Source organism: Agelaius tricolor, unplaced genomic scaffold (genome assembly GCF_023055355.1).
Source record: "Agelaius tricolor isolate 1412-34295 unplaced genomic scaffold, bAgeTri1.0.p SCAF_7, whole genome shotgun sequence".
Classification (NCBI taxonomy): Eukaryota; Metazoa; Chordata; class Aves; order Passeriformes; family Icteridae; genus Agelaius; species Agelaius tricolor.
Window position 1 is genome coordinate 4621670 of NW_027269267.1, and position 27630 is coordinate 4649299.

Below are 27630 nucleotides of genomic sequence, written 5' to 3' on the forward strand. Positions count from 1 at the left end.
TAAAAGACACCTCTGCAAAGTGTCACCACTAAATCTCAGCCCAGGGGGCAGAGAGGAACTCACAGCAGGCATGAAACCCTTCCAGCCTAGAAGGAAAAGAAAGTTTATTTCCTTTATGTGCCTGGTGCATCCAGAGGATGCCGTTGGCTCAGTTCAATCTCCTTTCCCAGCTCTCTGATTTGCAGAAGGCCAAGAGGCTCTTCCTCTCAGATGTCTGCAGCATCACCTGAAATTTTGGGATTGATGGGCAGGATTGGATGTCCAAAAGGAAAGAATCCCAGGATGTTAAACAGTACAAGGGTATCTCAGCATGTGTTTTGCTGCCTTTCTCATTTCCCTCCCCAGGGCAAGGAGAACCTTTCCAAAAGCTCTTTCAGAAAATATCACAGTGACATGAAAAATCCCTTTACAACTATTTCTTCTCCGGGGAAGCTGAGAAGCTTCAGGTTCTCCTTGTTTTGGTTTGGAATGTGATTTGGAGATTGTTTACCCAGCATGTGAATTGTTTGAATTTAATGACCAATCATGATCCAGCTGTGTCGAGGTTCTGAGGAGTCACGGGTTTTTATTCTTCATTCTTGTTAAATCTTCTGATGTATCCTTTCTCTTTCTGTAGTATAGTTTTAGTATAGTATAATATAATATCATAATACAATAAATCAGCCTTCTGAGAATATGGAGTCAGATTCATCTCCTCCCTCATCCTGGAAACCCTCACAAACACCACACTTTCATTTCATGAAAGCTGATGCAAAACACATCACACACACTGTGTTCATGACATTTTTCACATGGAAGATTTGGTTTGATAACCAGAAGTAATGTCTGCATCCAGCTAGAAAAAATGTGCTTATACCAGTGTGTGATGTAGTAATTTCCAAGTTTCCTACAAGAGAAGCCTTCTCCTCAGGCTGGGTATGACAGAAAGGGTTTGTCCCTTTGGCATGGAACTGCAGCTGGTGCCTGACTTTGGGTACAGCATTCACCCCAACATCCAGCTTCCTCAACCTTCTTCAACACTGCAGCCAATTTCCCCTTCCTCCCAGTACATTATTTTGCTATTAGTGACTTGCAGTGCTGCAAGAAGCCTCAGAAAAAGCGCCTCGTACCTGTAACAGCTTAATTTTTAATTTGTTTTGAATGTACTTTAAACTCGTTGGTTGTTTCCCCCATCCCCCAAGGTGCACAGGTGCTATTGCAAACACCCATCTCACACCTGGAGAGGAAAGGCAAGGACACATTGCTGCAGGCAGCAGGAGGGAGAATGACAGAATAGGGTGTGACTCCCTCAAGCCACTGCCCGCAGGCTAAACTTCTTTATCTAATTCAATTAAATCACAGTGATTTCATCAGACCCAGCCACCAAAACCACTCAGCATTCCTGGACATCCTGCTCTATTTATTTCCCTGAGTTTGTTCATGGACCTGAAATATTGGAATTTAAATAATCTCTCAGCTCACCCTCTTGAGTTGTTTTTCTTTTTCTTTTTTTTTTTTTTTTTTGTTTTTCTTTTGTTTGTTTGTTGTTGGTTTCATTTTTTTTAATCAGACTCTCAAAGCACTTCATACACTGAATCCAGCAACTGCTTTCAAAACCAAAATCCAAATAAACAGATATAAAGCACAACTAAGAAAAACTATTTGTAAAAAAAAAAAAAAAGAAAAAAAAACCAATTTATTTGGTGCAGTGTTTACATGTAAGATAATTGCATTTCAGTACCAAAAGAGAAAACAAGACTAGTAGAGTCATTTCATTCAATAAAGATTTATCCTTAACAAAGTGACTTGATATGGCTTTTTGATCCTCTACCACAATTATAAATTATTTTCAAAATCCTCAGTCAGGTGGCACTCGGATACAAATTATATTTTGCTAAAAACATACAGGTGGATACATAAAGGAGAGCTCTAAGGAATCAGAAGCCAAATTTAACAAATGAGGTAGTTCATCCTGTCCTGCAGAAACGCAGCTTTGTGTTTCCTTGTACAAAACATCCCATCCCTGTGTGTGTGTGTGCAGCTCCAGGTGCAGCACAGCCTGCCTGGACTCCTTTGCCCTTCCACAGCAGGGAGAGGTCAAAAGTCACCTTCAATGTGCTCAGCCAGGGACCTCAGCACTGAGACTGCTCCTGCTGCAGCTCTGGGGCATCCCTGTCCGGGGCATCCCTGTCCTGGGCATCCCTGTCCAGAGCATCCCTGCATGGGGCATCCCTTCCTGGAACATCCCTGCCTGGAGCATCCCTGTCCAGAGCATCCCTGTCCAGAGCATCCCTGCCTGGAGCATCCCTGTCCATGGCATCCCTGTCCAGGGCATCCCTGCCTGGAGCATCCCTGCCCTGGGACATCCCTGCCTGGAGCATCCCTGCCTGGAGCATCCCTGTCCATGGCATCCCTGTCCAGGACATCCCTGCCTGGAGCATCCCTGCCTGGGACATCCCTGCCCTGGGACATCCCTGCCCTGGAGCATCCCTGCCCTGGGACATCCCTGCCTGGAGCATCCCTGCCTGGGACATCCCTGCCCTGGGCATTCCTGCCTGGAGCATCCCTATCCAGGGCATCCCTATCCAGGGCATCCCTGTCCAGAGCATCCCTGCCTGGAGCATCCCTGCCTGGAGCTTCCCTGTCCAGAGCATCCCTGCCTGGGGCATCCCTGTCCAGGACATCCCTGCCTGGAGCATCCCTGCCTGGAGCATCCCTGTCCAGGACATCCCTGCCTGGAGCATCCCTGCCCTGGGACATCCCTGCCCTGGAGCATCCCTGTCCAGAGCATCCCTGCCTGGGACATCCCTGCCTGGGGCATCCCTGTCCAGGACATCCCTGCCTGGAGCATCCCTGCCTGGAGCATCCCTGTCCAGGGCATCCCTGTCCAGAGCATCCCTGCCTGGGGCATCCCTGCCTGGAGCATCCCTGCCTGGAGCATCCCTGTCTAGAGCATCCCTGCCTGGAGCATCCCTGTCCAGGGCATCCCTGTCCAGAGCATCCCTGCCTGGGGCATCCCTCTCCAAATCCCACATCCACAACTCTCCCATTTTGGGTTCAGAGCAGCTTAAGGCACATTTTTGTAAGGTCTGAGGCAGCCAGACTGCACCAGTCTGACTTTGACTGACGGCTGTGTTGAGATCCTGAGGATTTTTAACTACCTGAATAGACAGTGAAGTTTTTTATTTTATTTTCTGTGCCTGTACTGTAGTGCATGAAAAATTCCCTTCATACATATGCCTCACCCTCTACTCTCCTGAGGCCCCACCTGGAATCCTGCATCCAGCTCTGGGATCCCCAGCATGGACCTGCTGGAGCAAGTCCAGAGGAGGCCACAAAGCCATTCCAAGACCTGGAGCACCTCTGCTGTGGAGACAGGCCGAGAGAGCTGGGGTTGCTCAGCCTCTAGAAGGCTCTGGAGAGATCTCACCACCTTTTCCAGTCCCTAAAGAGAGCTGGAGAGGGACTTTGGACAAAGACATGGAGTGAGAGGACAATGGCTAGTGACATCAGACTGAAAGAGGGCACATTTACATTAGATTTTAGGAGGAAATTCTTCCCTGTGAGGGTGGTGAGGCACTGGAACAGGTTGCCCAGGGAAGCTGAGGATGGTCCAGCCCTGGAAGTGTTTAATGCCAGTTTGGATGGGGCTCTGAGCAACCTGAGATAGTGGAAAGTGTCCCTGCCCATGGCAGCGGGGTTGGAAGTGGATGATCCTTAAGGTCTCTTCCAACCCAAACCATTTTGTAATTCTATACTAAAAAAACATTAATTTCTTTTAAAATTGCCAACCAGCAGCTCAGAGATTCAACATTCACATTACTTAACATTTAATTTAAAAAACTACTAAACCAACTGTCTCAGCATCCTGCTACGAAAATCTGAAATTAAATTCTGATTGAAATTGTCATTATAAGCCTGATCATCAAGTGAAAGTTACTCAACAAAAGAGAGACATTTCAGCAAGCAGTTGACAGAATGACTCTGCCAGGCACCCCAAGGAGAAGAAAGGTGCTCATTGTGATAATCCTTCACTGATTAAGATCTGTCACTGTAGCCAGCACAGAACCAAGTGTGCGATCCTTCATGTTACTTTTAAAAAGAAAAATCAAAGAGGAAAAATAAAATCAACCACAAAGTGAATAAATATCCCAGGCCCCCATGGCTTCATTCATTCTTGTCCTCAGGAACATCGAGTAGCAAGGAGAGTGTTGTCATCTGTTTGCCTGTTTAAAAGACAAAACAAAACAGAAAACAAAGGTTCAGGTTCTGTCTTAACAATCACTTGGATGCTTCCCAACAAAACAGCTTAGTTACCATGTAAATCACTTTTTTTTTTTTTTTTTTTTTAAGTAGAACCACGTTTCAGGATGTGGGGCTTTAAAATTTATGAAAAAACTCTGAATATTTTACCTGCATATTTTTATAAATCCAGTCTGTAAACACAGTCATATTCCCATACACTCCAGGTTTGTTGGGAGTGGCACAGCCAGTGCCCCAGCTGGTGTCCCCAACCAGCCACCACACAGAGTGGTGGTGAGTCACCAGAGGACCTCCACTGTCACCCTGCAGGGACACAAACACCTTGTTAGTGACACGGTCACCAGGAAAAACACGACCTGTTTCACTCCAGGAACACAGCTTTAGTTTCAATATAAACCTACCTGCCATTTAGGGACTCACTAAAACAAATATGGTGGCAATTTTGGTGTTAAATGAGGTCTGCTTCCAATAGGGATGAAAATAATTTGCCCAGAGCCCTCTAAGTAAGACTGGCATTACTGGCTTCATTGTTCACAACCACAACACTGTGATTAATAATATAATAATGATAATAATGCTGTAGTTATGAGGAGCATTTGATCACTTTCAAGTACCAGGTAACAAACCATCCTTGAAGCATTAAAAAGGAGCCTCACCCCCCTTGGGAATTTAGTGAGAACTCAGCACTGGCAGCCATTCAGATGATAAAACAAAAGCTCTCCTCTTTAAAGGGATGCACCACCAAAAGAACCAGAAGCCCAAGTGGATGTAATGCAAATTTTTAATTTTGGGGGAGAATGGGATTTATTTGTAATAGAGAAATAGAAAGATAGAAAGAAAGAAAGACAGATAGAAAGAAAGACAGATAGAAAGATTAGATAGATAGATAGATAGATAGATAGATAGATAGATAGATAGATAAAAAAACCTACTAGCAAGGCCACAAAAATAATCAGATCATTACATCTTTTATACAATTATTAGCTATTAATTAGGAATAATTACCTGACAGGAATCAATGCCCCCTGCTAGGTCTCCAGCACAGATCATTGTAGGCAGAATCATGCCATTGTAGATATAAACAGAATTACACCTGGAACGTTCTATGAGGGGCACCGCAACGTAATTCAAGTTATTTGATGTTTTACCTGGAGTTGGAATAGGCACAAACGTACAAAGACAAAACCAGAATCAGCATCACATTACTTTGCTGTTACAAAAAACCCCAGCAGCCAAGATGAAATAAACTTCCTAGAAGCAGTAAGATGGAAATTTAAGAAGTCTAAGAGAGGTCAAGAGGTCCTCCCCCAGCACCTTTCTTATACCAAAAAAAAACCCCTTTCCTCCCTTTCCTTCTGCCAGTCTTGCAAATTTATTTTTGTTATTCTCTTTCAGCCTGAGGTGGTGGAAAGAAGCAGCTCCTGCCCTTTCCCACATCCACAGGACATGCATGCTTGGCACACAGCAACCCTTCCTGCAGGAGAGGTGGCCCTGCCAGCAGAGGCACAGAATTATCTCCTGCATGGGTATTTATGGCCCAAAGCACTGATCTGAGGGGCCCTTTGCAGTCTGCTGAATGCAAAACTTGCTTTGAGACAGAGTGCCCTGGGTAAATATTGGGGGCTGCAAAATGGGTGAAAAAATAGTGTATGAACAGATGTAATTCAAACTGCCCCATCAGCCCATGCAACAATATTCTTAGGATGAAGAAGACTAGTTCATGTGAAAGATCAAAATATTCCAAAGGCACTTTTTACCTCCTTGGTATTCTGCTCCCCACCCTGATATCCAGCACTGCTGGTTAGGCTGGAACATCATTCCTGGATTGGGCAGACAAACTGGCCTCACAGTTTCTGCAAAACAAACAGAAAACAGGTGTTCAGACAGAACTCAAAATAAATTTAAATGGCCACCACTTACACACCATGCATTCCCTCTGTACTTTGCATTCCTCGCAGGCAGACAATGCAGGAAGCAGAAGAAAGTTTACCAGCTGCCCTTTCCCTGAGGGATACCTGACCTCCACCTCAAACCTACCTCAACTTCACCTCAAACCTACCCCATCTCCACCTCAAAGTGAGGGACAAGCAGTTACTGGTTCTACCTTAATTCGTCAGGTTAAATAGAACAATTAACACCAGCTCTTCTGAGCAGTAGAAGACGAAGAAGAAATTCTGAAAACCTCTACAGGTTCTGCATTCTCTTTGCAAAAATCTGCTGAAAATAATCACAAGACAAGCAGGATTCAGTACTGATATATACAAGAAGTGTGCAGCACAAAAACCTGGAGACCAGGCAATGTCCCTGCTCTCAGCAGCAGAAAATCCCTTTCAGATTACTCCTGGTAGCTTTAAATGATGCACTGAAACACAAAGGACCTGTACACAAAAAGCACTTCAAGTTTAAATAATAGCTTGTTCTCTATTTTGTACTGATTGCTTACAAACAACCTACATCTGCTTTTATGAAAGGACCTTCTTGTAATGTTGAATTCTGAAGGGTTTTTTGACCATCATTTGACCTGACTTGAGTTGGGATTTAATCAGCACTGCACCTGTAGCTGTCTGCCCATAAAGCAGTGGCTAAACTGAAGCACCATAGAGCATTCTGAGGTAAAAATATATCATTGAGATGAGCCCAAAGCCCCTATCCATGTCACAGATTTAAATAAATCCTGCTGAGGAAATCAGAGGCTGTGCCCTCTGCCTCTAGGATCATTTTGTGTACTTCCAATAAGTGTCTACAAGGATTGCTTGATGAAATTCAGAAGCTGTAAAAGGTGTGCTCACTGCCACTGGATTTTTCCCTTATTAAGAGGAGCAGAATACCCACCAGTAAAACTCAGTGGTGTTTCCAGCTTCATGAGGGCAACATCATTGTCTTTAGAGTCTGTGTCATAATCTGGGTGGGAAATTATCAGTTGCACTTTGTATCCGCTTCTGAAGAGCATCTCATCCTGATTGAGAATCCCAGCATAAACCCTCCAGCTGTGTGGGTCAGACAGTCGCCTACAGAACAAAGAAAAGGTCCCAAGGTTTTATTCTGTGGTGACAAGACAGAGATCAGGACCTTCAGAAAAATTGTCTTCATGTAGTCAAATGTTTGTGTGACCAAAAATGCGCATGCATTTGACTACCATTTCTGAAGAATAAGACAAAACAAATTGCCAGACATGTAACTTGAGGAAAGCTTGGCTCTAGTTTCAAAAATATATTAAATAAAATCTTTGCAGTGGGTCCAGTATCACTGTCCATCCCCTTAATCACTCAGCACAACAAATTAAGTCTGAGACTGCAACACTGAAGCCTTTTGATTTCCATGACTGAGGGATCAGGCAGGTATTTCTGAAGTCTCACATGTCACCAGTATCAGCAGAAGCCAGAATTAGTAAAAACATGATCTAGTGAAAGAATTTCACTATCTTGAAAACACCACCAGAGGTTTTTTTTAGGCTGGTTTTGGGTTTTGGTGGGTTTTTTTTAACGTTAAGCATGCTATTTAAGCAGCTTCTTGTGCTCCAGCACAGTTTACAAAAGCTTAATAGAAAACTTGCCACAAGTGCTAAAACTCCCTCTGTGAGAAGTGCCAAGGCAGTTGTGCCTGAAAGTCACCCCACCTCCAAAAAAGACCCAGACCAGGCTGAAAACCAGGTTTGTGCCAGCTGCAGCTTGGTTGCCATTCCCAAAGCTTTTGCACACTGCAGAGCTCCAATCCAGACAACAAAGGAGGGATAAGATCTCCAGGTAGAAATCAACACTTGCATTCCTTTCTCAAGGTTAAGGACAAATATTCTTCCTTGCCTTAGCCTCAAATGTGATCCAGCCAACCAACCATTAAAAATGTTTTTGCTTTGTGGGTTTTCCCTCCAACAGAAGCAGCCACCTTTTAAACAAATTTTTGCCCTTTCTGAGGGTACCACAGAACCCTCAACTCTATTTTATAGGTTAAAAATGTACAAAGCACCAGCTATTTTTCTTGTTGATGGCTACATAAAGTGCTCCTTGGATAGATATAAATCTGTATTTAATACTGACTTGGACTTTACTACCTTGTGGCAAAAAGATACGAAGAAATAAATGGCACAGGCATCTTTAAATGGATCATATCTACAGCAGTGTGATATTTGAGAATTTGGAGGGGGGGAGTTCCCTTTGGGTTTTCTCACAGTGTAATTCAACATCTTCATGGAAACCTTGTACTAGCTGGCATTAAATTTGGTGCCTTGAGTTTACATCTCGAATTGGGTGGGTATTTGTGCTCAACATCACCCACTTCATTTTGTAAATAAGACAAAATATAAATTAAGACTTCCTGTAGAAGGCAGACAGATGAGCTGCAGCCAGCCTCCTCCAGAACCAATCTTCCCTTAATACTTCAAACTTACAACACAGACAAAACACTGCACCGAGCACCTGCATGCCAGGTGGGGGGAGAAATTCAGTTTTAAGGGAGAAAGTGGGGAGAATTGAATAAATTCATGCATTTCAGCTTGAAGAAAGGCAAACAGGGTGAAGTTTAATAAATCCAAGTGCTGAGTCCTGCATTTTGGCCACAGTAACCACCTGCAATGCTGTGGACTGGGAGAGTGTGGCTGGAGAAAGAGACCTGGGGGTGCTGGACAGATGGATGACCATGAACCAGCCGTGTGTCCTGGTGGCCAAGACAGCCAATGGCTCCTGGCCTGGATCAGGAATGGAGTGGCCAGCAGGAGCAGGGAGGTCATTCTGTCCCTGCACTGCTGAGGGCACAGCTGGAGTGCTGTGCCCAGCTCTGGCCCCTCAGCTTGGGAAGGACCTGGGGACACTGAGCACATGCAGAGGGGCCAAGGAGGCTGGAGAGGGGCTGGGAACACAAACCCTGTGAGGAAGCCCTGAGGGAGCTGGGGGTGCTCAGCCTGGAGCAAAGGAGACTCAGGGCTGCCCTCCTCACTCTGCACAGCTCCTGAAAGGGGCCTGTGCTCAGCTGGCCCTGGGCTCTTTCTCCAGCAGCACTGACACACCCAGAGCACACAGCCTCGAGCTGCACCAAGGGAAATCCAGGCTGGAGAGCAGGGAAAAGGTTTTTCCAGCAAGGGTGAGAAAGTTCTGGAATGGCTGCCCAGGGAGGTGGTGGAGTCCCCATGCCTGGGTGTGTTTAACAAAGCCTGGATGTGGCACTGGGTGCCAGGGTTCAGTTGAGGGGTTGGGGCTGGGCTGGACTCCATGATCTTGGAAGTCTCTTCCAACCCAGGGATTCTGTGATTCTGTGAAACAGAGAGGGACTCACCCTTCCACACAGTGTGCTGCTGTCACAAGCCAGTGTGGGGTGATGATGGAGCCCCCGCAGACGTGGGTGCCCTGCACGTGCAGGCTGACCTGCCACGGCCACTGGCCCAGCACGGCCCCGCTGCCCCCCACGATCCTGTTCATGATGCTCGCGCTCTTGCTGGACAGGCCACACTCTGAAAGGTCAGGCACACACAGAGGTTCATCAAACAGGGGGCTGGGAAGGGGATTCTGCACCCCAGGCTCCCCTGGCAGAGGGGTGCACACACCATGCTGGGCACACCACAGCTCAAACCCCTGCCCTGACACCAAATCCCAGGTCTGCCATTGCCCAGACCCCCGTTAAATTGCAAACCCCACCTGGCAGCTGCTGCCCTTGGCTCACCATAAACTCTTCCCACCTTTCAGGAGTCTCTGGCCATTCTGACACTGGGGTTTGGTTTTGGGGTTTTTTTTGTTTGTTTGTTTGTTTTGGTTTTTTGGGGTTTTTTTTTGTTTTGGGTTTTTTTTGTTGTTGTTGTCTTTTGGGTTTGGGTTTTTTTGGTTTTTTTGTTTTGGTTTTGGGGTTTTTTGGGGGTTTTTTTTGTTTGGTTGGTTTTTTTTTGTTTTGGGGTTTTTTTTGTTGTTTTTTGGGTTTGTTTTTTTTTGGTTTTTTGGTTTTTTTTGTTTTGGTTTTGGGGGTTTTTTTGTTTGTGTTTTTTTTGGTTTTGGGGTTTTTTGGGGTTTTTTTTTGTTTGTTTGGGTTTTTTTGGTTTTGGGGTTTTTTTGTTGTTTTTTGGGTTTGGTTTTTTTGGGGTTTTTTGTTTTGGTTTGGTTTTGGGGGTTTTTTTGTGTTTTTTTTAGTTTTGGGGGTTTTTTGGTTGTTGTTTTTTGGGTTTTTTTTTGTTTTGGGGTTTTTTTTTGTTGTTGTTGTGGGTTTTTTGTTTTGTGGGGTTTCTTTTGTTTTTTGGGGTTTTTTTTGTTGTTGTTGTTGTTGGTTTTTGGGGGTTTTTTGTTTGTTGCTGTGCAACAAAGCAGCCAACAGCCAGGAGACTCCTCAGGACAGGAATCACCATCAAAAATGCATTGCCCACCCAGCTGCTGAATCTTGGAGAGCAAATGTGCCACAGACATCCCAACACAGCGCTGGGGGACAGCTATGGAGCTCCACCACAAGTCATTTAAAGGAACCAGTGGCAGCAAAGACAAAAGCAACTGGGGATGCACTGCATTCCTTGGCTCCTCTCTCCCACCCTGCTCCTAAAACTGCATTATTTGGGAACCAGAGTTAAACCATTTGCCCATGCAAAAGCAGCAATAAATGCCTCAGTTCCAAAAGGACTTGCCAGCCAGAGCATTTCAAAGCATGAAGAAGCAGAAGTTTTTGCAATATCTGGGGAGTTACCTATGCAGCGCAGAGAAACCACATTTCCTGAGGCACAGGAACCACTGCAGGAGAAATAAAAACACCAAATAGCATCTTAGGCACTCAGTGAAGGAAATGGTGAGCCAAGTCCACCCTCCAGCTGCTTTCTGCCCTTTCCAGCTACATGCCCTGCCTTCAGCCTCATCTTCCTGCAGAGGGTTCCCTCCTCTCTTCACCATCTGGCCCCCACCATGCCTTGCATTCACCAAAACTGTCCTGTGGGACACTGCAGGCATGAGCACAAAAGGTTTTAAAGCCCATTGAAAAGCAAGATGAAGAGAGAAAGTGGAGCTGATTTAGGAAGTCGAGGCAGAAGAACTAAACAAGGGAGCTGCAGGGAGTTTGCAGGCACAGCAGCCTACAGGTTTTGACACTGGACACTTCAGAGTGGTTTAATGATAATAAAAATGATGCTTTCCACAGTGAGGATCCATTTTTGCATGCTGTGTGTTCATGTGACTGAAAAAAAGGCTGTGCCAGCTGCTGTGAATGTGTGGCAGCTTGTAGCTCCTGTCACCATGCACAAACTCCTGCTGCTGGTCAGAGAGCCTTAGAAAAACACCCTTGACCTGGCAGCCTTCTAGACAGCACAGAGGATGGGACATTTTTTTCTTTTAGAAAAGGACAGGGAGGATGGAAAAATGACAGCTGTGTTTTTTAAAAGAGGGAAAAGCCGTTGCTGCAATCAGATTAAAGGCAAAGTCCCTTTCCCTCCAGCAATCCCCACTGGAAGATGTGCTTGCATTGTGCTGCAGGCAGAAGCTGCACCTCTTCCAGCATCTGGAGAGAGCCTGGATGAAAGGAGAGAGGCTTTTATTAACCAAAGATACCTGCTGTACAGCTTTTTGTACAAGTCTATATTCCCAGCACTTGTGTTCAGCTTCATGTAGCTCTTAAAGCTGACGTCAGGTACCCCACGACTGTAGAAATATGTATCCCTAAAAAACAGAAAGTCCACCATGAAACCCAGCAGTGCTTTCAGTTTTCAAACAGGTGATAACAATGAGCTGTGCCAAGCCAGAGCTTCTGACACGACAGCAGAAATCTTTATTTTTGGTTATTATATTTATTTTTGTGAACGTGGAACCCTGGTGGTGCAGCCCAGCCACAGTCACTGGGTTAAAAAAATTTCTATCATTTATTTATATCATTTATATAAAATTATATAAATATTATATATATATATATTTTTAACTATATATATTATAAATATTATATATTTTATATTAAATATTAATATCATTTATATAATATTTTTACCTGATATGTATACACCTCATGTAACCGAGCAAGATGAAGAGATGCCCTTGCCAATACATTTTCACAGCAAAGTCTCAGCCACATTAAAAATGGCAAGAGGGACATTTTAACCTTTCTTTCTCTGAGCAGAGGCTGACAGAGGTTGCACTTACACGCTGTAGCCCATGTCTTTGCATGCAATCTTCCCATAATCATCATTCCAGTCATCATGGCAAACAGGATACCAGGATTTGCTGACAGGTGAATAAACTTCCAGGATAAAATTTGGTCCAAAAAGTCTAACTGCCAGAAAAGGAAGAAAGGGAAAAAGAAAAAAAAGAAGGAAACTAAGAACACCACATGCTATTATTTATTACTGCTCTCTCTGCTTGGAAGTAGTTACCCATAATATCCACTTCATGGATGAATTGGTGTTAATTTAATGCTCCCTTCTACTCAAATTCTGAGTAAATAGCCAGGAGACAGAAATATGGCAATGACTTACTTCTTTTCATGTAAGGCAATTTATAAGAACTACCAGTTTTAAAAAGCAAATGTACAAGATACAGTTCATCCTTTCATTTCAGCTTTTATGCTAAAATTTCTCTGTTATATTCTACCACTGAGAAAGATTGCCATAATGAAATTTTTTGATCTTTTCTCTATGCAGCCATATATTTCTTAATATATTACATACTATGCATAAATAAAATATAGTCTATTGAAAAATATATTATCTTATTAATATCTTTATTATTAAGAGATTTTATTATCTCTTAATACACCAAATTTCTTCAGAGAAGTGCTTTGTAAAGCAAGAATGTAACCAGGAGCAATTCGCTCTGACATTCCGCGTCCCATTATGTATTTGCTTGCACAAAAATTTAATAAAAAATAGTTCAAGCAAAAGAACAGATTGAAACAGGCTTCTCCAAGAGGCCATTATTCAACCAAATGGAGTGGAACAGCTGCCAGCAAACGCCAACCCTTCAGGAGAATGTTCTGGATAAAAGTTTGCAGAGGGAATTTAAAGCACAGCTGGCGTTTCCAGCGTGGCACTGGCACGACGCAAGATGCCAAACCTCTGGAATGGACAAATCAAGGTTCCCACCTTCTACCTTCAGCTCTAAAGCTTCCCTTGGCATCTTTTCAGGTCAAAGCAACGATTAGGCCAGGCTTTCTTACACAAATGACTTAGTTGAAGAACTAAGAAGAGAACAAGGAATACAAAATACATGGGAAAAGCTAAGCCTGACTGAAGGTTTGTTATCACCTGAAGTTTACTGAGAAGTCACCACTGACTGTTCCATCCAGAGACAATGCTAGATCCAGTTTTGCACAAACCCTGCTCAAATTAAAAACTGAGATTTAAAAAACTGACTCGAAGTCAAGGCAGCTCAAACCCCTGAGCATTTTATTCAGTTTTTCAATCGGGCTGGGAACAAACTGAATATCTATACATAACACACACCCTAAACCACTTTAAAGACAGACCTTGGGCTAAAACAGCCTTGTTGCAGCTTAGGCAAGCTCTGTACAGGGCAGTGCTCCCCCAGGCTCCTGCAGTTGATGCAGAATTTCCCAGCCCTTGGCTGCTGTCACTCACCACAGCGGGTCTCGTCCTCCCCGTTGGGGCAGTCGCTCACTCCATCGCACCACTGGGAGGGGGACATGCACACCCCTGAGGAGCCACACTCAATCAGGGAGCTGAGACAGTGGTTCTCTACTGCAGGGAGACAGAAACACAGCCACGAGGCTGCACATGGTCACCATGATATTTTATGAAAAATCCCTTCGCCAGGATTTTCCTCCTGAGAAGCTGAGAAGTCTCAGAAAAGAAATGTAAACAATGATTATCTGATTGCTTGGAATGTGGTTTGGAGGTTGCTCACCAACAGGTGCATCTTTGATTGGTTCCATGTGAATTGTTTTTAATTAATGACCAATCCCAGTCCAGCTGTGTTGGGACTCTGTCTGTCACGGGTTTTTATTATTCATTCCTTTCTAGCTTTCTGATGTCTCCTTTCTCTTTCTTTAGTATAGTTTTAGTATATGATATAATGTAATAATTGTGGTGGTTTGACAGGAAATGTGTTTTTTGGGATGCTGTGTTTTTGGCCAATGGATATTCAGACTTTAATATTGGCATTTAACCTGGCCATTGGGACACGGACACGCCTCTGAGAACACGGGGTTAAAAGCAGAGCTCTCCCTTGGGAGGGCCCTCTTGGGTTTCCGGTGGGAAAGAGTTCGGGTCTCTGCCCCGGCCCAGCTGCTGGCTGGGCAGGGGGAGGGGAAAAGCCATGTGGCCGAGAGAGGTAGGCCTGAGCCCCGGGGGTGGAAGGGTGGAAGAGAGAAAGAGAGAGAGAGAGAGACACCGGGAGCTATCGGGCAGGCCCCCCCCGAGAGACAGAGAGAGAGAGAAAGAGAGAGCTGCTGCCTGAGACTGTAACCTTGAAGCTTGATAAACATGGGCCTGTGCCGGCAGCACGGCTGGGACGGAGAAGAGGGGGGAGTTCAGCCAGCCGCTTGTAGGAGCTTTTAACCCCTTTTTGGAAAATGAGAACTTTACAGAACATTGACCTTTCCTAGAAGATAGAGTGGAAGATGAGGAAGAAAATGGGCCAGTGTGAGAGAGGTCTGGGCAAGCGAGAGAATCCTAGTGGGAAGAGATGATGGAGTAGCTTTTGCTGGATTCTTTTTGTATAGCCATGGACAGAACCAAGAGGGTTCAGTGTTGATGCCCCTCGGCCCCAGGGGGTGAAAAATATGGGGGGGACAGCTGTCCCAAAGGAGAGATTGTGGGGACAGGTGTCCCAGAAGAGAGATGACGGCCTCAGAACCAAGAGGGTTCAGTGTTGATGCCCCTCGGCCCCAGGGGGTGAAAAATATGGGGGGGACAGGTGTCCCAAAGGAGAGATTGTGGGGACAGGTGTCCCAAAAGAGAGATGGACAGACCCAAGTTCCTTGTGACACAGAGACTGCATTCTAGGGGGAGGCAATGGCCTCAGAACCAAGAGGGTTCAGTGTTGATGCCCCTCGGCCCCAGGGGGTGAAAAATATGGGGGGGACAGGTGTCCCAAAAGAGAGATTGTGGGGACAGGTGTCCCAAAGGAGAGACTGTGCCTTTTTTTGGATCGGGACAGAGCATCCTTAAAAGACAACCCTAGAAGCAGCTCTGGTCCGTGTTCAGTGGTGAGAGCACTGGACATGAAAGGAAGAGGTCACAACGGCAGATGTACTCCGGGCGGTGCCACGAGTGACACAGGAACACACGAGGCTTCGGCTGTGTTTCCAGGGGAAGCCCATGGCACAAGAAGGACTCCTCTCCTCTTGATGAACTGAAGATTGATTGTCTAAAAGGTGCTGCTGGACCGAGAGTTGGTGATTTGAGGATCAAATGTATTGTGTTGAAATTTGGTGGGGGGAGGAGGAAATGCATTTGTGAAGTTTTCATTTTCCCAGTGTGTGTGTTTCATTTTATCTGTAGTTGTAGAGTAGTTAATAAAGTTCTAGTTCTTTTTTCCCTAAGTAGGAGCCTGCTTTGCTTATTCCTGGTCACATCTCACAGCAGAAACCAGGGAGAAGGTATCTTCATGGGGGCACTGGCATTGTGCCAGTGTTAAACCATGACAATAATGTAGTAAATCAGCCTTCTAAGAACTTGGAGTCAATTGTCATCTCTCACCTCGTCCTGGGACCCACAACACCACAACAATTGGTGACCACCCACATCAGCCCAGCTCTCAGAGTTTCCCTCTTTGATGGAGCAAAACGTTGGGAGCAGCTCCTAAACCCAGAGGTGGGAGGGACCCAGCCTGCCCCAGCAGAGATGGATTGCTCTGTCCTTGGCACAGATCAAATCTCTGATGCAGCTGGTTGGGTTTTGGCCACTGGGCTCCCCTGAATAATCAGGCACCATTAAGTTGTCAGAAAGGAGTCAGCTTTGCACTGGCAAAGTGTTAACGCGTAGAAAAGGAGGAGGAGAGTGTCTCAATTATGTACTTTTGATCTCATTTAAAACACGATTACACTCACCCTGCTTAAATCAAAATGAGTCAAAAAACCACCTCCAAGAACAAAAAGTGTCATCCTACTAGTTCTAAATGAACTCCCTTAAAGTCATAGAATAGTTTGGAAGGGGTCTTTAAACAACATTTTAGTCCAACCCAATGCAGTGAGCAGGGACACCTTCCACTGGATCTCTCCTTCTCTTCTCCTGAGCAGAATGGAAAGGAGAGGTTCCTAAAACTACCAGATTTCTAGTTTCCTGCTTTTTTAGCAAAGCAGCTTTCATTGAAAGGGAAATTAAGACAGCACAAGGCAAACTTCACCTGAGCTGAACAGAATTGGTCCAGCCCTGCTTCAGAGCTCAGCCACCCCAGCTGGGGATGATTTCCAAAGCAAACATCCATGGTACAACTTAGAGTGCTGAGACAGGCTGGGCTCATGCAATGTTTACATAAAAGCCCCACAGAGACAAATAAATGGATATAAATGACTTCTGCTCCAATAGAGATCCCATTTTAGCAAAGCAAAATGCATCTTGATCATTTACACTCCTGCAGTCAAGGTTTGCACACTTATTGCAATCCCCTCCCTTCACCTGAAATTAAGTGAAGCTCAAATTTGGAAAGTAACAGCAGCATTAAAAAGAAAGAAGTAAAAAAAAAAACTACTCAACCCACAGACAAAACTGAGCCATTAAGAAGCAACATTAGTTCATGTCTTAGGAGAAAAGGAACAAAGATTTTTCTGTCCTTAATTCAGAATAAAGCATAAAATGAGAATGGATGCATCTAACTTGAAAAGATATCTTTTCTTTAAAAAAAATTAAAAAGAAGGAAAACAAAATAACTTACCAAAATACCAGATGAAGAAAGCAGCAATTGCACAACAAATGACTATTAATATAGATAATATAATTATTATGGTTTTCCTTAGACCTGAAGTGAAAGCAGGGAGGAGAGAAATTAGGTTCACAAATAAAGTTATTTCCACCCACCAGCACTATTTATTTGACATTAAAATAAGTCATTTTTAGCCAGACTTTTCCCCATTCCACCATTCTTCCTTCCAAAGACCCAGCTTCACCAGCACCCCAGCCAGCTGTCACTTCTTCATGACAGGAAGAAAGGCATGAAGGACGTGGGTCCTTCAATGCACAGCTTGGAAGGGAAAGTCCCTTTCCTTTGTTATCTTACTTCAACAGATCTCAGGTCCAAAACTGTGGCAGTACCAGCTGTGGGTTTCTCTGGGTCTGGATTGAAGGCACTTGAGATGGTGTTTCATGTTCAGACTCAGGTGTTTATTATTTCTTATCAGTAACACAGTCTCACTACTGTGAGTTCTGCAGCTTTTCATTAGAAGGCACAAAATGGCAACAATCTCTTGGTACAAGGTCTTTTAAGACTGAACTATCCAATGAAGAACTGACACCTGGATTATTTTCCCTTTTAACCCAATAACTGATCCCAAAGAGCTGCAATGGGGACTTTTCTGCCCAATTACAAAATGCCACCCAAACCCATGGAGAAGAAGGAAGGAGAAGCATGAAGAACAAACCCAGGACAACACCCTGTGCCCTCCATCTTGCTGCCATCCACAACACACTAAAAACCCCAAAACCTCAATTTGTCTACACTGCTCTCTATAATCTATTTCACACTTTTGTGGATTCTGGTCCATATTGAAGTCTGGGAAACTTTCTCCACGAATGAGGGTCAAAGTCAGTGCATCCCTGGGGGTCAGGGCACCCCAGAGCAGACAGAGAAATATTCCCTGCGGGTTTTCACACAAAACCAGGAGAAACCCCCCCAAAACTTACTGGCTGCACAGGTTCTCCTGGGTGGGGGTGCTGCTGGCCTGCTGGACTGGTGGGTGGCAACCCTTGGGATGTAGCTTGGCACGGAGGGCGGGTTTGTGGAGAAGAGCTGTGGGTAGGGGTGAGCACCTGCTGCCGGCCTGGCAGCGTAGGGGGGCTCTGGCTGGAAGCCCCTGTTCTCGTAGTATGGCGGCGGTGGACCCTGAGGGGTGGCGTGGGGAGGGAGGGGGGGAACAGCAGAGAGTGAGAAACGAGGACAAAAACCTCCCAGTCCCACTCTGTAAAATACACCCCACGCACACAGAGCACTTACTGGGGACTCCAGTGAACACAGACAGAGAGATTCACAGAACATGCCCAAAACCCCACAGTTTGAATAGTAAAAATAACACAGAGTGAGGCTGGGAATCCTCTGGCAAGATCAGTCTCCTGATCTCACTTTCCATAGCAGCCCAGCCTAAGAAGGACTCTTGAGCCCAGCCCTCCCAAGCTGTTTGCACTAATGCTTGCCCTGGGATGTCTGACAGGGTAGAAATAAACAGCAGGGACAGCTGTGGGCTGCACCACCACAGAAAGAAATGCTGACAAGTAACAGCCTTTGTCCAGGTCCAGGATAAATGCTTACTGCCCCATTTCATGCTGTGACAGCACCAGGTACACCTAAGCTATTTCTGACACACGCTGCCCTCCAACAGGAATATTTATCCTGCAAGAGCTTTAAGAACTAGTTAGAAGCTTATCCCACCAAAACAAGCTTAAATAAATCAAATAGACATGCTCAAAAGCATAAATCTCCCCTAAAAGTATCTGAGCACTTGAAATGTTGGTTAATTCAAAGCTGTTACACCTGCCTCACAGCATCTTTTTGCCAAAAAGGAAACACAACAAATAGTCCATGTTTTAAAAGACTTGTTAATCAGGACATGACTCAATGGGCTGTCACGTGTAAAGAAATAAAACCAAATTAAAAGAAAAGAATCAGAGAGGAATATTGTGAATATTTTGTTCACTTACTAGAGTAGAGGTCATTTTTCCTTTGTCAACAGTACAGAAACAATTCAAGTGTTGGGGAGTAAAGTGTCAACCTATACAAACAAACAAAAAAGAAAACAATCACAACTGGAGGCTTTGTCCAGCTTTCTTGTCAGTTTTCCCTTTGGAAAAAGGCCAGATTTGCAGAGAGGGAGAAATAAAACAAATAAAAAACCACCAAAACTCCCAACCAAGCGGAAGTATTTGAAGAGAGGGTACAAACCAAGGTGCAGCATGAAATCAGATCTCAGCAGCCTCTCAATACAAGCCTGAGGATTATACAGTGGCAACCATTCATTAGCACGAGGGCAGCACAAACTGAGAAGGTCAAGTCAGTGCTCACCCTGGCTGGCAGAGCCAGAGTCAGAGAACCTCCTGGCAGGGACCCACACGGTGTCAGTGCCATGGCCAGGCCCTCTCTCAACACTTACTCAAGTGTCTCTCTGAGGTTTATGACACAGAAACCAGCACAGCATCAGCAAATACAAATTCAACCAGCTCGTGGTACTTGCAGCCCCTACAAGGTCACGTTTTTTTTACTCTTATGTGGTCTAAAGAGTTGTTTTCTTGGCTGTGTGTTGTAGTCACTGAACCAAAAACAGGGAGAGAGGCACTGCAGGGGGACTGTGCCACAGCAATACTGACAGTTTTGTGTCGGGTCCGTCTGTCTGTCTGTGCCCCGACACGGGCAGGGTGGTTCTTGGGTGGACGCGTTTCAAAGGACGAGCCTGGACTCTTCAGCTTTTCGATCTTCAGATTGTTTATGGTTTCTTATCTACAAAATTTTCTGTCTGCCCAGCAGAGGTCTGATCTGCAAGGCAGCCAAGGGCACTCTGACCACCCACGGGGCGGTCGTGTCTTTTTATACTAAAATCTACGTACATGATATTTACTTTTATTTTCCAATACTTTTCACCCATGTTAGCAAGTGCACCTTCACCATGAACCAATCCCCAAGTGCCAACATCACCACAGGAGATGGAAGACAAGAAGAAGAAAGAAGAAGGACGGGACATGCCCTGATCCCTCCATCTTGTCTCCATAACCCCCCTGTACCAAAAATCTTAAAGTTTATATTTCACCCTATAAATGTGTCCCTTTTACACCCTTCACTCTAAAGTGATTCTCATGTCCTCAAACTGCTGTCACTTCTGTGGATGGATCAAAATCAAGCCACCAAACACTCTTGGCAACATTCCAGGATTTCCGAGACCCCCAAGGGTTCTCCTGGCATCTCTGGACATCGGGAACGATGTGCTGAGATCCCACAGTTTTGCAAACAGGGTAAAAGAGAGGTTCTGCACTGAATGTTTCATGCATCCAGCAGTTTATTTAAAAGTTAAACGTTAACGTTGAGCAAAACCACTGATTGCCACAGACACAAGAAATACAGAAATGTTTGCTGGTGCAGATCTAAAATAGGCAGTTATAGACCTCCACAAGAAATCATTCTAATAAATGCTGCTGTCTACTGAGTCCTCTCATGTTGCTCTACAAGAAAAAAAACCCTAGAAAGTGCCTCAGTCCTGCACTGAGAAATATATTTCTCTACCTTGCAGAGCAAAACCCTGCACATTGCAGCTGTGTAAAAACACAAAATAACTCAGCCCAAAGTTAATAGGCTATTTTTTAGAACCTCTGTCAAGGCATCATCTCACCCAAAACTGAACTGCAAATGTCACTGAAGCAGGTTCCAGCAGCTGCTCAGCCCCTCAAGCATGCCAATTCTTTGTGACACTTCAGGAAGGCTGATGCTGGTATTTGCTTATCATTGCTAGCAAACATGTAAATAATGCACCACTGCACTTATTTGTGTGGCAGACAGGTGAGCCTTACTCATACTTACTGAAAGTCCATCAGACTGGTGACTAAGGCTCCAGGACTTCTGCTTTGCTTTATGTCCCATCCATCCTTGCCCAGCTCTTCACAGCAGTGGGGAAGTGCAGCTCTGCCCAGAATTGGAGACAAATAAATCACAGGAGGGTATTTCTGTTCCTTGTTCTCTGAAAAGGAGAAGGAATAAAAGGGTTAGGAAGTTTAGTGATACCAGAGAGAAGTGGTGATCCTGAGGGAAGCCAACAGGTACTAAAAAAAAAATCCCCAATACATTTTTTATATTACCATTTGAAAGGCTTTGCAAATTAACAGGGAAGAGTGTTCCTCACTCTCTTTTGGGAGTTTCTGGGAGTGGTTTTGGTTTGGTTTTATTTGTTTTCAAATGAACTCAGGAAAAAATATCTCTCTTGCTTAGCTGGTTTTCCACCATCACTCCAAATTCAGTTCTTTTTAATCTATTTCCTATCCAGTTTCTGATTAATAACACTTTACCTGTTATAAAATACAGGAACTCATAGGTTCCTGTATTTTATGGTATTATATATATTTATATTATATTAATATATATTATATTAATATATATTGTATTATATTATATTGTATTATATTGTATTGTATTGTATTATATTTACATATTTGCCAGTGTTTTAAAACGACAGGAAACCAAAATCACTGAACTGCTGTTACCTTTGCAAATGTTTCAGGCAAAAATCAATCTGTAGCATCCAATAATGACATAATCTGGTTTTCCTAAGCACACATCACTCCCACACTTCAAAATGTTTTACAAACACATCAAGGGAACTGCAACAGCTTCTCTGATAAGGAAGATGGGTCATGGAGGAGCAAAATGACCATCAAACACTCCCCAACAACTAGAGAGCTACAAGGGGCTGGTCTGCCTTATCTGAGTCCAATACTTTGGCCCCTAACTCACCTCACACACCAGACAAATTTAAATAGACCATTTAAAAGTGTCCTAAACCCACTCTGATGGTGCAGAAGAGTTCAGTGGGAATGTACAGCTCTCCTTCCCTCATTCCTCCTGAGGTCTGCTGAGCTGCTATAGCACTTTACTGGGTGCAATTGAAAAAATAAACTTCAGGAGTCCTTTAAAGAGAGTTGGAGATCCCAGGCAAGGGAACTGGGATGGAGTTCCCCCACCAGAGCAGGCTTCAAGGTGTCACAGGGTACCAGAGCTTCGAGGGTTGGTTGCTAACACCTTCTAGCTCTGGAAAAAGTGCACCCAAATAATGAAAGGGACCCATCAGTCCTGCCCCTAAATTTCAAATACTCCAGTATGGATGGAGCAGAAGCAGCATTTACACCTCCAGCAACACAGAAGGTCCCAAACTGAGTGGGTTTTTCTTTCATAACTCAAAGTACAGGAAAAAAGCCACTGTTTCTGATGACAGAAGTGACAAAGAGTAAAAAGCCACCACTGACACAGTTCACTGATGAATAAAGCAAAATGTGTTGCCTCAGCTGGCAGCTGCTATTTGAAGTAGCCAAGATTTTTATATATGCCTTAGGAGTGTTAATTTCATGTTATCTTAATCGTGGGTCATTAAGATTAAAGGAATGCATCACTATTCCAGTCAATTTGTCAAAAATGAAACCAAAAAAGGAACACAGCCAAACAACAATACAAAAAAATAAAAATATTAGATTAATTCAAAACAAATTCAATCCAATCGCTTTTTGCATTTTTTATGTTTTTCTACAGATTTCTGCAAATCAGGTCTTTAAGCAAAAGTTGCAGCACAGTTGGTCTGTACTTCATTTGACAACACCCTATTTAATCAAAAATGGACTTTCCAGACTCTCTCAGCCCTCCAGAGGCTTGTCCTCCTCCCTGCCACAGTGACAGTCCCTCTGTGCCATGGAGAGTTGTGTTCCATGGTCCTCACCACCACATGCTCCTAAACCCCTCACCAAATTTTGGTGAATTTTGGCAAAAATGAGACCCTGATTTTGCCTCATTACAGCAGCATCAGCTCATGGCCCCCTCACACCTCCTGTGTCCTTTGCTGGCCAGGAGCCAACATCCCAAAAAGGGAAGAGACAGAATCAAAGGCAAAGAAACCCCAAAGGTCTAAGCAGGATTTTGTAATGACACCAGACCTGCTGCCTTTTACCCCAGCTCTCCATGCAAGGAATGACTTCCTCAGCACACACCAAGCCATAATTGTTTCTTGGTTTCCAAAGCTTTTACACAGAGATCCCCATAGGCTGTTTCCATGCCCAGGTCAATAGGATGGAATAAGTACCTCCAGATATCCTAATTCAGCACTGTGAATTCAACTGGCCAAAGAAGGCAGAGTTATACTGGCAACAGCTTGCTTCCTGCATTTACAGATTTACATATTGCTCCAATAGGTGTTTCAGGTTATTTCCTGAAGCAGAAACAGCATCAGCTGTTTGCTGAGCCCTGTGATGGTTATCAACAACTGAAAAAGAAACCCCCGAACAAAAAAAAACCAAACTAGTTCCTCACAGTTAGACCTACATAAAAGCAGCCTCATGTAAACAGAGATGTAAGAGGACAGAATAGTCAAAACCCAAATGAAAGGAGTCAAGTTCATCATCTAAAAGGGGGAAGCATAAAAGCATCCAAACTTTCTACACGAACCTAACACACTGCAGCCTATCAAAAAAATTCCCTGTACCAAGCAAACCAACAGAAATCACTGAGATAGCAAAGGAGTAATTTCAGTGCAAAGCTCAAGCTTAAAGAGGGGCAAGCCAACACATTATGGCATTGATGATGCTAGAAAGGAGATATTATTTCTTTTTTTTTTTTTAATTTCCAACCGGTTTATGACCACCTAGAAGTTTCAGCAACATAACCGTGAACATAACATAACCATGGTGTGGAGGAAAGGTTAGTGGGGCAGTAAAAAAAAAAATAAAATTAAAAAGAGGGAAAACAAGCAAAGAGGTGATTCCAGATTCATTTTCATGAACTTTTCACAGAGCAATTTCACAGGACAGTTCCTGCCTTGTCACCTGGACAAGAGGAAAGAAACATGATGAAGATTGCTGTTTAACAGTCAGTACTAAAAATTACAATGAGTTGCACATGAAGTATAGAGAGGTTTAAAAAAATCCAGTTATGAATGAAGAAGTAAAGGAGATAAGATTTTTTTATCCCATTTCATTAACAAGATTTCCTAGACATTTCTTCAGGAAATGGCACTGAGTATTTTTATTGTGATGATTTTTAAAAAGTGATTTTAATTTACTCCATTTGTCCTTTGGCAGGGATCAAAGACAAATTGACTGAACATCTCAAAGTCATCAAAATCAGGGTCCTACAGTGTCCTGGCCTTTCAACAAACCTTCTCAACAGAGGTGAGCTCTATTCAGCATGCCTGTGCAGTAACATCACAAGTATTTCAGAGAACTCTGTGAGACTCTGCAAATATTTACCTGAAAGGTTGCCACAAATAAAACCTCCTCCTTCTCACAGTTCCTAAGAAATAGTTTTGAAGCTATTCTAGATTAGCTCCTAAAAAGCCATTCTAATGTACAACTACTTATCAAGAGGTGTTAAAAACAGTGCCTCTTGATAAGCACTATCAGCAGCAGCTCACTGAAGTCCACAGCAATGTTCCCCCAGCCAGGAAACCAAAACTAACTCTACCCCCACGTGCAAAAGAAAAGGAGGCATTAAAAATCTCTGAGGGTAGCAGTCACATTTTGAAAAGTTATAGGATGGCATACTCACACTACAAATAATTTTCTTGTTATTATTATTATTACTATTATTGTCATCTGTCTGCAAACAGACATTGATTTCAAACTCAGTGTGCCACAAGTACATCATGTGCTTTGTAAGGAGCAGCGGGGTGAGGAGGGAGGCTGAAGGGCTCTTTTCTTTTTTCTCATTTCACTGAGTGGATGGTGAGTGGCACAAAACCAGCCATTTCTGAACCAGAAAGGACCAAGAGCCCAGAAAAACCAGAGGGTCTGGCATGGTAGGAGATGGACCCATTGCTCAGGCAGCATTTGCAAACCACAGCACACAAAACCAGATCGCAGGAGGAGCTGGAGGATGCAGCAACAGCCAGCTTGGCCTTGGATTCTTACTTCCCCTACATGACATCCCAGGTTCTGCCCTTGCCCTTCTTCCAAGGCATAAGCAAATAACTTTCTGGCAGAAGCATGTTTGCTAATCATTTTCATATTTGATTATTACCCTCTGGCTCAATTCAAGTGTCTGTCTACGTCACTGAAAGTCACTGGCAGGGAAATAAACCTCTCAGGAGCACTTCTTCACTATATTTGAGCTGCAAATAATGTGATGTGAATAAGGCAGCACTAGGTACCCACACTGCAGGAAAATAAAACCCAGCAATGTTAACAAACCAGATTTATTTAGATCCCTGTCCAGCTCAGCGATTTTTAACCCGTGACCTACAGGTCCTGAGGAGCTGCAAACCACTTCTAAGAGGTCTATGGCAGAGACAAGAGTGAAAAGCAAATCTTGCTGGCAGGGGGTTTGAATTCACTCCACGGGGAGGCTCCTGTGGCCAGAAAGGGTTTCAGGATGCACACATCAAAGCCTGGGGGAAGCAATGCTGCACAGGCACCAGAGCCACCACCGTGGCACTGGAGCTGCTCAGTGAGGATTAGCCCTGGACTGGCACAGGAGGAAAAGCCCACATCTTCAGGACTGGCAACTCCAAGGCAAATATTTTGACCAGCATCCCACAATAATGTGTTGCTTTGTTTTTCCATCAACATCCAGGAACGTAGTTCCAACTTATTTCCAATTTCACGCTGGGCTACTGTGATAGATTTGCTCTAGGCTGACTGTCCTATGAGCCAGAATAAATTTTAACAGTTTAAGAATGAAAGGAAGAAAGACAAAAAGGCACATGAGGTCCTACTTTGACATCAACATTTATCTTTGCCCACCTGTCTTTTGGCTTTACATCTACACCTGTAGGTAAAAGCCACATTTTCCCAGTTCACTGATCTATGCCACACACAACATCCACCTCTTTCCCCACCTAATATTTACCTAGATGATGCAAATAATCCAAGCTACTTCCTTGGGCTCTAAAGCACTGGAGACATTAGTGTCACTTTACTCAGGACAAACAGGGCCACTTAGGACAAAGGGACAATGCTCCCTTAAATTCACAGACACCCACCCACCCAGGAAGCTGAGGTTGAGTTTCAAGGTCCAGGTAAGCAATGAACACAAAGCCACCTGCAAGGAGGTGTGGACTGGATTCACCTCAGCATGCAAAGCTTTGGCACAGAAGTTGCAATGGTACAGCTCTTCTAAAAGTTACTTTCCCAAAATCATTTGATTTTGTGCCAACTTTGACCCCAAAATAGCGCTTTTGCTGAAACCCAGTGCATCAATACACACTGAAGAGGCCCCAGAGCTAAATACTGCTCTGGTTTACTCTCTCTGCAGCCTTGAAGAGGTTGCCCAATCTTTTACCCTTCATGGCCAGGGCAAGAGACGGACAAGCTGCACCTGGAGCGGTGCGGGGTGCGCCGGCTCTGGCTGAGCCCCTCCGCGCCTTCCCCGCTGCGGCTCCTCGGACCGCGCTCCCAGCGGCCCCACTGCGCCCACCCAGCTCCTGCCTTCCTTCCTCCCTCCCTTTCTCCGTGTTCCTGCGGCTCCCGGCTTCCCCATCCACCTCCACCGTGTGTCTTTGGCTCCCGGCTTCCACATCCACCTCCTCCCTGCTCCTTCGGCTCCCGGCTTCCCCGTCCACCTCCTCCGTGTTCCTTTGGCTCCCGGCTCTCCCGGCTTCTCCATCCCACTCCTCCCTGCTCCTTTGGCTCCTGGTTATCCCAGCTATCCCCATCCAACTCCTCCGTGTGTCTTTGGCTCCTGGCTATCCCGGCTATCCCGGCTTCCCCATCCACCTCCTGCGTGTGTCTTTGGCTCCTGGTTGTCCGGGCTATCCCGGCTTCCCCATCCACCTCCTCCCTGCTCCTTTGGCTCCTGGTTGTCCGGGCTATCCCGGCTTCCCCATCCACCTCCTCCCTGCTCCTTTGCTCCCAGCTCTCCCCATCCACCTCCTCCCTGCTCCTTTGCTCCCGGCTTCCCTTACACGCCAGCCCGCGGGAGAGCGCGACTTTATCGCTCTCCATCTCGCCCTGGAGACACCGGCTGGGGACAGGGGACACCGGGGACAGCAGGGGGGCACGGGGAGAGCCGCCTCTCTCTTTTCACTCCTCCGGCGCCTCCTACCCCGCAGGACGGCGGTTCCCAGGCACCGCCGCGCTCCCTCCTCATCCCCCCCCTAAGGGCACAGCGAAGTTTCTCAGCTAAAATCCCAACCCAGCACGGCGCAGCTCGCAGCGGCCGGGACGGCGATTCCCTCCCAGGCGCTTCCCGAGGCGGGGAGAGCGGCGCTTACCTGGGGGAAGCTGCGGGAGCGGCCGGGCTCGGCAGGGGCTGGGAGGCGGCGGAGGGAGCCGGGAGCGGGCGGTGCAGCCGGGGAGGAGTCTCACGGTGCGGGGCAGGGGCAGGGGCAGGGGCAGGGCAGGTGCCCGCAGGTGGATGCGCCGCCCGCCCGGCCCCTTCCTCCCGCGGCGGGCGGGACCCGGCGCTGCCCGCGCCCGCCCCGGGGCCACCGCAGCCCGGCGGGCCCGCAGGGACACTGGCTGCCCTTCCCTTCCCTTCCCTTCCCTTCCCTTCCCTTCCCTTCCCTTCCCTTCCCTTCCCCGTACCCCCAGCCCTCGTCCTCCTCCTCCTCCCGAAGGGGGAAGCGGTGTCTGAGCCCCCTCCCCGTGTAAGACCCCCGGGTTTGGCT

General features: G+C 45.4%; 1 protein-coding gene across 2 annotated transcripts; it reads right to left on the reverse strand.

The window, feature by feature from the left end:
• Positions 1-1360: 1360 nt before the first annotated feature.
• TMPRSS2 (transmembrane serine protease 2) lies at positions 1361-27630 on the reverse strand. Of its 2 annotated transcripts, XM_071430175.1 has the most exons (15): positions 27235-27630; positions 20853-21009; positions 18989-19059; positions 17978-18176; positions 17013-17096; positions 13757-13876; positions 12324-12453; positions 11742-11849; positions 10891-10934; positions 9508-9682; positions 7075-7250; positions 6000-6095; positions 5248-5390; positions 4393-4545; positions 1361-4205 (listed from the first exon to the last, which is right to left on the reverse strand). In XM_071430175.1, exons 3-15 carry the CDS (start codon positions 19001-19003, stop codon positions 4194-4196), a joined length of 1455 nt encoding a protein of 484 aa, XP_071286276.1. In that variant the 5' UTR covers positions 19004-19059; positions 20853-21009; positions 27235-27630; the 3' UTR covers positions 1361-4193. The 2 variants fall into 2 exon arrangements, with proteins under 2 accessions (XP_071286276.1, XP_071286275.1); XM_071430174.1 differs by lacking the exons at positions 1361-4205; positions 27235-27630 and adding an exon at positions 26926-27041 and having other exon boundaries at positions 4221-4545.

What these genes read in the sequence shown, in the direction of transcription:
- TMPRSS2 (XM_071430174.1), bottom strand. An exon ending in AAAGACATGGGCTACAGCGT is followed by an intron (nt 11,850 to 12,323) that starts GTAAGTGCAACC and finishes TCTGTTTTTTAG; the next exon opens with GGATACATATTTCTACAGTC. An exon ending in GGGGCATTGATTCCTGTCAG is followed by an intron (nt 4,546 to 5,247) that starts GTAATTATTCCT and finishes GTGTCCCTGCAG; the next exon opens with GGTGACAGTGGAGGTCCTCT.